General features: G+C 35.6%; 1 protein-coding gene across 1 annotated transcript in view; it reads right to left on the minus strand.

Moving 5' to 3' along the window:
• Positions 1-7,966, minus strand: part of STPG2 (sperm tail PG-rich repeat containing 2) — a 94,202-nt gene extending 86,236 nt beyond the window's left edge. The window contains exons 1-3 of the mRNA XM_085325647.1: positions 7,861-7,966; positions 6,354-6,463; positions 1,543-1,707 (exon numbers count right to left, since the gene is read on the minus strand). Coding sequence (XP_085181773.1) covers positions 1,543-1,707; positions 6,354-6,463; positions 7,861-7,966 — 381 coding nt within the window. The remainder of the gene's footprint in view (positions 1-1,542; positions 1,708-6,353; positions 6,464-7,860) is intronic.
• Between the last annotated feature and the right edge of the window lie 4,136 nt (positions 7,967-12,102).

The following is a 12,102-nucleotide window of genomic DNA, read 5'->3' on the forward strand; positions in this document are numbered from 1 at the left end:
TACATTGGAATCATATTCTTCCAATCTACAGCAAAATTCTGAGACACAAAAAAAAAAAAATCATTAAGTATAATTAGTTTTCTTGCTTATGACCCCCACAATATTGTACCTTGCTTTTAGGAGTCTCTTAATGTTTTCCTAATGTATTTAAAATCACATTGAAAAGTGGTAATTATTTAGTTTAGCTAATTTTACTTCTGAAACGCTAATAAGATAAATGGCCAATATCACAACTTCAATTGTTACATGCCCCCTAGACTTAGTTAACAAAGAATTGAATTGGTATTTTTTAAGTCTACCTGTACCAATATTCAGCGTGAGCATTCTATAAAACGGACTGCTGTGTCAAAGGTGTTCAAGTAATGACTGCAAAAGCAACACATATACAGTTGTATCAAACTGTCATACAGACATCCCTATTCCTGTGATCTCTGATTCAAGCATTTCACTTTTATCCACTAACATTATTTTTAATGTAGTTTTAATGTAGGATGGATGTCTTAATGCATCTCCCTAGAAATATTTAAAAGGTAAACTGAAAACCTAGAGACTCTATTCTGTGGAATGACAMTGATGCACATTGAGCACCATGAGGGTTATATTAGTCAAGATTGAGGCACAGCTCAGAGACATCTTGCTTAACCTAACAGGGTAACAAGTAGTAGATGAGTATTCTTCATGTAGGTTACCCATCACAGGGAGATAAGAAACCATGAGAAATCCATGAGAATGGATAAAGTTTCCCTAACAGTCAGTAACAAAAGAAGAATGAGAAGAAATCTTCAGGTTCAGAAATAGTGGACTCAATTACTTGAAACTAAAAAGTTTAAAAAAAAAAAGTTAAAATAAAAAAAAAAAAAAAAAAAAAAAAAAAAAAGTATTTCGTAGTATTTGAATACAAGCCCAAAAATTTTTTGCCAAAATTATCAGTATGAAGACCAGTCTTACAGTGTCTAACTGGGCATCACCAGGCATCCATCCAGTTAGCTTATTTAATAAATAAAGTAGTTCAGGTCTCAGATTTCATTTCAGTCAGCCTGTATATCTACTGAGGAAGTAGAGTCTTCCTACTTACAGGAGAAATTATCTTAACAACAAAAGAAMAGAACAGAACTTATCTAAACAGAAAGGTTAAAATATTTCACAAACCAACTAGTCACCACAGAAAGGGTTTATTCAGCTTACAAAATTCAGTTCAGTTCAACCTTTACACACTAAGCCTCTTTAGTACTGCTTGCAGAATTATTGTCTGCTATTGCATTCTCTTTCTGTCCAAAGAGAGAAAGCAACAGTAGCTTGCTTTCTTAGCTACAGGTTTTTTTGTAGTCTTTTAGTCAAAATAAATACAGAAGCAGGTACTACTCAAGACTTTTAGACTTGTGTCCATATCCATCACAGCATTTCTTTTTATAGCCAGGAATATAGTGACACCTGTTCTCTTTTTTTTTTTWTTTTATTCTGGGAGAAAATATAACAGGGCAACTTCAGAAGAATATTATTTTATTATCTTCAATGACATGACAGTCATTAAAAGTTACTTACAAAGAGTGGTTGATAGTAAGCTGGGCCTAAYGTTAGGTCTCCCTGAGGTGGGTATAGTTTTATAAGAGTGCCATCCTCAGCTTCCTCATATCCAAAAGCCTGACATGGAGAAGGAATAGAAGGGCCATCCACCTTTCTGCAGATTTTTATAGCATCTGCAGCTCTCTAGGAAAGAAAAAACATTATATAATACACACTTGTTTTAAAGTAGATTAACAATAAATTAACAGTGAATAAACTGAAGATGAGTATCCCTAAAGCAAATGAAAGCCCTACGCTATACAAAAATCACTTATTTTTCACTTTATGGTATGAGGTGTAAGATCTCAGAATACTATAGAACCAATAGGCTACAGCAGTGATAACTTGATAATGCTACAACCACAGGCAAATAACATCAATTTAAGTTACCCACGTTGCATTCTTACATATTACACAGCATAAGGCAATTACATTGTGAAACTACTTGAGGCCGTGGCTAATAGCGTTAATCATACCCCCTATAAGTCAACCGAAAAACCACAGTGTTTACCTCCTGGCTTCTCCATCACACTTAAGAATGCCTGAAGTGTTTGTAACCTTAGGTGCTTAAAAYCACTAGAAGGTATCAGTATGCTGGCCCCACCTACCATTTAGCAATGTGAAAGATCTCAGCTACTTTCATTTAGCTTCCAAATCTACTGCAAATTAAATTCAAAAAATCTGTTTCTCTATCAAGCTCAGTAGCTTATTTACAGATTAGCATTAATGGCTAGATTTTTCTTTGAATCTGTTAGCTTACAGATGACATATAAAGCATAATATATTTCAATAACTTCAAAAACTTGAAAAAAGCAGATTGTGCATATTTTGCACATTTACGCTTATGTTCACATGTTCAATCATTTTTGCACTTGGTATGACTGAGCTTAGCTTTTCAGAATATTAGTAGAAATATAACTTTATCAAATATAGTACTGTACACTTGTGAGCATTTATTTTAAAAGGGAATTAACATTAAACAGGCTTTTAGAATTAGCATACCAGCTGACTATGCTCTTTAGAATCTTGCTGCTTTTTGCTGTTTGTAGCCAGCTCCACTGTAGGAGCATAGTTATAGCTGCCAGGTCCTGGAGTAACTGTGCTGATCTCTTTGAAGCGCTTCTCTTTATTTTGCAGACTCTTGCCACCTTTTATAGTGTTCTGAAATATATGTTTTTTTAAAAAATCAGAAAAACATTACCAAAAATCAGCTCTGAAACTGATACCTTTATTAAAAAATTCTGACACCTAGATGCAGCTATAAAAATAAAATCTGTGGCCATTTATATTTACATTAAACCATTGTAGAAAACAATTACCTTTCTCAAAGTTGTTTTACTTTATTTCAATTAGGAAAGTCCTCACACAGATGAAAAGGCTAAAAATTCTTGTTTCTCCTATGTATCCTCCAATACATTATTTTTTCTAAAATTCTATTAAATTATAATTAAGTATCCTAAAGATTTCCAATAAAGTAAAATAATGGTTGAAATTGTTCAAAAGAAAAAAGAAAACACTATTTTGCTATTAGTTACTGTATAATAGTAAAGACTCTGTCATTGATCAAGACCTCAGAACACTAGGTTCCAAACATACATATACACACACACAGAGAAAACAAAAAATGGGCGTGCCCATTGTTCAAATATTTTATTGACATAAACATTTTAGTTTTAATTGAGCTACATGTACGAAACTTCTATACTTCAAGTATATCACTAGAACTGGTGGACTGCTCCATTAACAACTAAGAAGCTACAGCATTAATCTTTTGATATCTTCTGGAGAATTTACGTGGTTTTACATATCAGCTCCATAGTAATTCTTAAAACAATGGATATAGCCTGTGGTAAATTGTACATGAAAAGTGTAATTATCAACCAAGCAAATTAATTAGAATACAAGAGTGAAGTACTTGACTTTAATCTAAATAAGACCTAAGACAAACTGGAATGAAAACTTTGGGGGAATTCCAAAGAACTTCATCACTGGTGATGCTACTACAACTGTCAACCACTGAAAATTCAATTTCCTGAAYAGTTCAAAAAAATAAGTAGTTTTAATAAATTCAAAGTGTCAGGTTAGCTTCTTTTTTCTTTTCACCAACTTTATCTCACATCCTAACACACTCCATTATTTACACAGTATTAAGGCAGGTGTGATGGAAAACAACGTCTTACAACACTAATGGAAGTATATAACATGACCCATTTCAGTTGAAATGAGAAGAAAAGATGCTGTTTGGCAAAACTAGTCATTGGACAGTCTTTGTAGCATATTCTTCCCACCATCTTCTCATAAAAGAGAATGGTGATCCAGAATTTCTACACTGAGCAACTAATAATCAAACTAAAGCATCAAAGGTAAAACTACTTTATATTAACATCATTAACTTCAAACTATTATGTCTGAAAACAGAGTAAAGGTTAATATGTATTAAGTTGCTACTTAGTGAGTTATTTCATCTTTTCCGGTATAATTTAAGATGGAGAAAGATTCAAGAATAAGATGACAAATGAGGAGSAGCAGGGAAGAGACTATGATATGCTGTACTATGACTTATTTCATCATTCCAGTATAAGATTGAATGCAATGGTATTATCACATTTTTCCACTTGGAGGTGTATATAGCAGTCAGCCTGTCTTACATGATTGTGCAGTTAAAAATATTTTTATATGTGTGTGTATATATGTGTATATATATATATATATATATATTTAAAAAACACAACTTGAATAAACTTTTTCATTGTCCATTAGCTCTTTGATTTAGATAGTTCTAATTCCCTCTCTGGCTGCATTGTTTTATACATTTTGTGACTATTGGTCACAAATTATCAATTAAGTATTGATAATACTTAAGAGGTATGTTTTGCTCTCATTATATGAATGAACTKTAAGTTTTACCTTATATCTTAAAGCTTAAAAAGCTGAGTTTACTTTGTTCTTCTTGCCATACAGAGTTCATTTTATATCTAAATATGGATTCCATTTCAAGTTATAAAAATTGCTCTTTTTTGGGAGTAATAACAAGAAACACTGCCTCAGGCAGACAGCATAGCCGCTCATCTTCCAGTAGTGAGGGATACATTCCCATACATTCTATTAGTTTTACCAGCAGACAGGAAAGGATCAAAAAAAAAAAAAAAAAAAAAATCCTGTGCTGTCTAAAAGTACCCAAGAAATCATTAGGAAGATTAAACTACTGCCTTCAAAAGAGAACAGAAATTAACAGCAGCATTTTTTGGTGAAAGGATGAAGGAGTGAGGAGGACTTAACAGTTTTCACAAGATTCATGTCCAGCATGGACTCCCCTCCCCCCCCCCCAGCCTGATCCCTGCTTTATATTCCCTAGCCAGGACACCAGCAGTCCTTTAAAGGATGCTAAATTTATATACTTTATGCTTACTTGTGTTCTAGCCAGTTAGTAAAACACACTGCTCAGAAGGTCAAAAATAGCTCTCCTTTGCTACAGTCAATGAAACGGTTATTTATTGTATCTAAAAAGCCATTCTTGGTACACTGCAAAACCTGATGAGACCTCTGCCCAACACATACTAGGGTAACCAAAATCTTCCATATAACTGTTTTTTTTGCCATCACAGTCTCTTTGATCTTTCTTAGTGCATGACCATCCTTACCAGTCTAGCACTACACTTCTATTGAGGTATGGAATTTCAATTCAATTTATAATAGTTAAATACAATAGCTAMTACAATTAACTTAGTTATACGATTTGACTTTAAAGGAGCTTAGGCAGAGGATGTTTGTGTGGGGTTTGGAGTTCATTTTGTTTTGGAAAAAACAAACTAAATGTCTGTGTCTCTTACAGAACTTGTATACTGACATTACAMAGTCTAGGTGACTGTTTTCTTTCCACCAATATTTGAGGTTTTTACAACTTCACTAATAGGAGGATATACCGTAGCAAATTGCATCATCTTCCACACATGCCAGTTTTGCTCCTATGTTTAGTTTAAGTAACAGAGTCTCAGCATTGGGTGGGTTATACAGTCTGACAGGGGGCAYGCACACCTCAGCCACAAAGCCTGCCAAACTCCTGTGCTCTCTTACACATGGATTAAGGAACTAGACACAATGCTAGAGCTGTAAAATCTTGTTACATTTCTAGTTCCATAAACACAACACCAGTCAAAGACACATAGTATATGAAAAGTGATGTCACTTTTTTAAATTATAAGTTCTCCTTTTTGCTACTGCTATTTAGAAGTCAATATATGAGCAAATCAAAGCAGTACAACTTTCCTTGTCTTGAGAAGATCTCTATATTTGCTCTCAACATCAGTCAAATTCATTTCTCATTCACAGASAACTACTTAACAAAATATGCATAACTTAGTTCTTCAGAAATTGTTCTCACTAGTTTGTTAGGCTACAGACAAATGTTCAGCAACAGTATGATTTACAATATGGAATAAGTAATAAAAAAATAGTTTAGGAAATGTGACAACTATCTAAAAAGAGAGTAAGGCAAAACTGAGGTATTTAAAAATCAGGAAGCACTCAGCTTTAGGGGCTACATCAGAAGTATCTTACTAAGGAAAAAGGAAAAAAATAGGGGAAACAAATGGGATAAATGAGACTAAATAATAACCATAGAAATGGCACCTGCCTGTGTTTTTTCCATTACATTTTTTTTCCATTCCAGTAACTAACTTGTAAAAACCAATTATTCCAATCAAGTTTGTTGTAACAGTACCACTGATCATTCCAGGATGGTAACAATGTTTCAAACTTTATCTGTCTTCATGCAATTATTGCAATTTTACCTGCGTTCTGGCAATATTATAGTGTCCTGGTCCTGGAACAGTATCATCTGTACTTTGAGCAATAAATGTCAAATCTCGACTTGTCAAAGAAAGAAACGGAGCATAGCTATCTGAAAAAAAAATGGGTTTAAAAAAATGCACTTAAGAACTTGAAAAGGCTTTTGGACACCAAATTATTGTTATTCAATAATTGAAACATTTGGTTCATATATACATACCATAAAACATGCTTAAAAGCATAAGCTGATTAAAGCCCTTGCAGATCTGAAAACTTTTAAGCTCCCAGCAACACAGGATAAGCTAAAGGTTTGGGATCTAAAAGATGCATCATCTCTGCTCTGATTTCTTCTGTGGTCACAGAAGAATCCAACCATAAGAATCACTTGCTAAAGATTTTTTAATTGGCTGAGTTAGAAAGATATATTTTGTTTTTTGCTTCTCCCCCCTTTCCCCCCCGCCAATTTCTTCTGTCTTTCCAAACATAAAGCTTTCTGGTAAGAGAGGATGTACAGGGCAACACTTCAGGAACTTACAGGAGAACATTCCAGAAACTATATCTATGGATGCATGATTTCATTATTACACTACACATCCTATTATGTTGACTACCTATGCCCATCATTAGTTAGGGGGAGGGTGGTTTTTTTYCCCCTCAGAAAGTGTTTCTTGACTTGTTCCATTTGCTCCTATATATTCCCTTTCTTTACAGAAAGCTCTACGCAACACTTCAAACATCACCAGTTCCTTTAGCAATCAGGCTGCTGATAGTGAAGGAAACATTTCTCCTACAGTTATCTGGAAGTCTCTTCCACTTACCTTCCTTCAATTTATCTTCTATTGTAATCAGAGTTTAAATATACATTAGTTTTTAGAGAGAGTAGGATCAATATATACAAATAAAATCAGATTGAATCTTTTTTCCTCTGATAAAATTACAGTTAGGCATTGCTTCATTCAACTAAAGTTTTGCTATACTCAAATGTGTTGCTATCTTCAGATTCGTTAGAGAAATTTTCAATCTACTTGTGACTTTATTTCTAAAGTTGCTGCACATTGTAGTAGAAGCAAAACAATATCACAGTTTCACACACTTTTTCCCATTGCTCACATTTTCTCTAATCAAATCATAATAAAAGGGTAACACTTTTTAATCGGTCTAAAATAGAAAACTTTTCACCTAACTGCGAACATAACTTTTCTGACCTTGAATGTTTTATTCTTAATGAACTGTATCTTTAATCTCAACCATTACCAGACAACATAAAGAACTCTACACTTCTGGAACAGCTTTCCAACTAGCCTGTTCTAGAAGGGTRTAAAAAAAAAACACAGAGTCATCACATCTCCCAGTAGGTGCAAATCTGAGGATAGGGAAAACACTTATCCTTCAGTAGCAAAAATAGATACACAGAACCTTGCAGGCAGGGGGGAAAATGGAAATTAATGATGGCTGTGGCCGGTCCGGAGCACAGGRGCAGGGCGGTTGCGAGGCGGCCCCCGCCCCTACCTGCCCTTCGCCGCCTTTCCAGCCCCACGCAGTAGGAACCGGGCCCCACGTACGGCCCCGTGCAGCCCGCGGGCAAGCTCAGCGCCCGCACAGCGCGCTCATACATGTCGCCGCCACCCGTCTCTACGGACGCGGCGCGCGGCGCCGGCTCAGAAACCAGCCGCGCCCCGCCCCAACGGTCGCGCCCCGCCCCGCCCTCCCGTCGCCGTGGCAGTGGCAGCCCCGCGGCAAGAGCGCTGCCCCTGGGCGGAAAGGCAGGGATTTCGTGAAGCGGCTTTTCCAACCCATTTCTTTCGTTTACGTTTCCAATCGTTTAAAATTATACTTGCCCCAGAGCGAAGTTACGTTTCGCGTGCACCTCGCAGCAGTGGCTGCCGCCACCCCGCCTCCTCTCAGGCACACGGAGTTGTAATAAACCAGAAATCTATGTAATGATGGCACTTTGAATGGTCTCGTTCGGGTTATTTTAACAGGTCTTGTCTGATTCTGCATCTTCATTAATTACTACTGGTTGGTAGGCAGGTAGTGGGAATCCTCTCAGCTAAAGTACCCATTCCCTAAGGAAAGTGCAGGAGAGGCAGGGAGACAGCACAAACTTTGGGGAGACAAACAGCGTCTCCGTGACAGGCAGTAAAGCCTGCCTGCAACAAACCCAGAAAACCAGTCCTCTGAATAAGCAAATCTTTTTTTTGTTATCAGAACAGTTAAATTGTTTAAGTTGYTACTAAATTGTTTCACTGTTTGCACCTTTGTTTCCAGAAAACTCTGAGGTGACAAGTGTTGATCATATCGGATACCTCCTTGTGGTACATCCCTTCAAAACGTGGCAAAGAGGAGCGGGCAAAGGAGAACAAAACAGCAATGTTCTCTGTCAGCCCATGATCCTTCAGAGATTTCCCCACTGCAGAAGAAAGAAGAGCAGATGTAAGCAGCTACCTCCAAACAGGCAATAGAGCTGTATTTACTGAGGCTTCACTGAAGGTTCTGAGTCTTCTATTTAAATATGCCTCAACCCTTTCTAGGAACATCTTTCTCTCATTCAGATACARCATTTGTGCAAAATTAATGCTGATTTCCATGCAGTCACAGCTGGCTAGTCAGGCAGTGAATTTAGCCCCAATCCGCATTATAGAAAAACCTCAAATATAGTAATAAATTGAAAACTTGGGTATAATTCACAATATACTTTTTTTTTACATTAAGCCAGCATATGTGAAAAATGGTGACATATGTAAGGTTAAAAATATTCACACTCCTTCATCGTTACAGAGTTTCTTTATACAGTTTTCAACATCAGCTTTGTAGAAAAAGAGATTAAAATATGCAACAGAGGTAACTGTAGATGGCGTATTTCCCCAATTTTCTCAGATGATATGCAGTATAATTGAACTCTTCCCATTTCACCATTGCAAGCATGATGCAGCAGAAAGCTTTCCCATTTCAGTGCTTTCACAAAAAACAAAAATTACAAATAATAATTCCAACCTAACACAGCTCTGAAATTAAACATACCCATACAGAATAACACTACAATCTACTCACATGAAGAAATCACATTGCATCAACATGTATTTCAGAATTATATGCAAAAAAATGTATTTTATAAGTTGATATAAGTCAAAATCCGTAACAAAACCCTTCATAAATGATATTCTCTACATGTAGGTAATATATTAGTCATTTTAGTTCAGCATTCCAAGTGAAATCAGGACTGACAGCAGTCCAGAGTGCTCTGTCAGTACTGTGCTCAATCTACTGAGGCCTCTGCCTGTTCTGGAGCAGAGTTCACAGAGAAAAAATGGTAAGCCTCTGCTCCTCTCATTTTCTGTTATCATCCCTATTTGAATTGCATGTAGTCAAATATTCCTTTCTGAGGTTAAAGAGAAATTGTTGCAATATGAAATCTTGTAAGGAGAGCAAGCTAGCAAAAATAGAGATATTTTACATCTTTAAAGAAAATTCAGAGGACTCCCACAGGCATCCCCATATTAACAGAGAAGCAGTCTGCTAAAATACTAGAGTAAGGAGAAAAGATGAACTTTGGGGTGGATTAAGTCAGAAGTCTCAGGTTTAAAATGCAGTAAGAATGAGAGCCATTAGACGTAAAGGAAAGTTTACCAGTGAAGAGTATTTCATGAAACTTATAGAAATTAAAGAATTCTGTCAATAGATGTGATTATATTTTTATAGGTATATTTTTAAATAAAAATACAAATATTAAAAACAAAGCATTAAAAATATATTTACAATTCAAAGAAATTATGTGGCCAAAGCAACATGAAAACAGTGCTATGATAATGCTGTGCTCCTATTTCTGATTTATGTACATTCCGAAGACCCATTTATGATATTTTAGACTCTGAAATCTACCTACATTGTGAATTACACTATCTGGACAGCAAAGATGCTGGTTAAAGACAATGTAGCAGTGCTAGAGAACTATATTTTAACCACCCCCCCCCAAAAAAAAAAAAAAAAAAAAAAGCAGCATGGGAGACACTCAGAGCAGAAAAGAGTCTTTCATAAAAGAAGCAATGAACCAGGAAGCTGAAGATCACTGAAAGGATAAATTACAAATGTTTTAAAATGATTCAGATGAAATAGTCCAGATTTCTAATCCTAGACCAGATGTCTTTCTGTTGGGAATATTCCCAAGAGATGACTCGCCTTACCCTAGCATTTCCTTCTACATCCTCCTACAAATTTTGCATGTTTCCTTTTTCAAGACTGTCATGTGAATATCTAACCATAGTTTTCCACCAGATTTCTTTCTCTGATGGGACCTCAAACTGCTTGCATTGTAATCTTTCAATCTGCTGTGAGATTTGTTGATTCGTTTCATTTTCCTAGTTGCAAACTGCTAAACAAGCAAGTTGTGATGCTGAAACTGCAGTTACCAAATGGATTATTACATGTTCAAATTGCACATATTGTATTTGTCTGGAGAAAAGAAGGCACTGGTCTGGCTGAGGCAGCTCAGCATAAAAAAGAACACAATCCCATTTCTAACACTGTCTTCTTGTTCTTCATGCACATTTCGTATTTATATCTATTTCAGCAGCATCTAGAAATCCAATCCCAGGATTAAATCCTCATGTTCTAAGTACAATCCACATAAGTAATACAGAGACCTCTGCGGATATAAAAAGAAAAGCCTACTCTATCATCAGAATATTTTTTCCAGCTAAAAATAAGCAAAGATCATTGATAAAAATGGGTGCAGATTTGCACTTCATAAGGTGCTAGGAACAATTGCCCAATATCCAAGAAATGCTGTAGGTTGAAAAAGGTAGCATGTTACTACTTACTAAAATGGAGTATTAAGTTTTCTGAACAGTGGAGAAAATCCAAAGAAGTGGACACTTCCTTTTTTTCAGGGAAGAGGATATTATAAATAAAAGTATTATATTACAACTGTGATTCACGAGAAGTTCCAAACTTTCACACAGTATAATATAAACACAGCACATATTACAATTCTTCTCTCCAAAGGGTTTTTATCACAGATAAAATGCTCTGGAACTCTTAAGTTCTTGTTATGCTAACTTGTACGTATATTTTGTTAAAAGAGTAGTATATGCATTTATCTACCTGTGCTGTCAATCCAAATGTCTCTTGACAGGAGCCAGTTAAAAGCTGAATTCAATGAAAAATATCCATCTCCTTCTACCAAATGTTATTTTAGTGAGCTTGATCCTTTGCCTGGAAGCAGAATCCATCGGCTATTGCAAGAAACAGAACAGGGAATGCTGTGTATCATGGTATACATTCTTAGTAATTCTTAGATTCTAGTTATTATCCTCTATCTTCAATCACGCATATGGATGGACAAATCACTAGGCTTGTTGATGCCCTCTCATGAACATTACTAGAAATGAGAATCTGAGATTCCTTTATGAACCATGGAATGTCTGATAAAAAGTACTGGATCTGGAGWTGTATTTTGTAATCAAAAATAATTGTGTCTAAGACACTAGCATACACTTCTCAGAAAATCATTCAAATAGTATAAGCTACATAACTTGCTGAATTTAGTATATTCTGGCTGTTGTTTTCATTAGGAACTGGATAAGTGAACATGTACTGCCAATATAAATATGGCTCCAGACTAATCTCATCTGTCCTTTTTTTAACATATTTTCCTTTGTTAATAAATTGGAGGTATTTTTCCACTTGGCAGCTAAGAAACTTCTTTTTCAAGTTAAAATTCCACAATATTACAAATCAAACAAAATGCAAAAA

Source organism: Rhea americana, unplaced genomic scaffold (assembly GCF_003343005.1).
Source record: "Rhea americana isolate MKP2758 unplaced genomic scaffold, rheAme1 scaffold_99, whole genome shotgun sequence".
Classification (NCBI taxonomy): Eukaryota; Metazoa; Chordata; class Aves; order Rheiformes; family Rheidae; genus Rhea; species Rhea americana.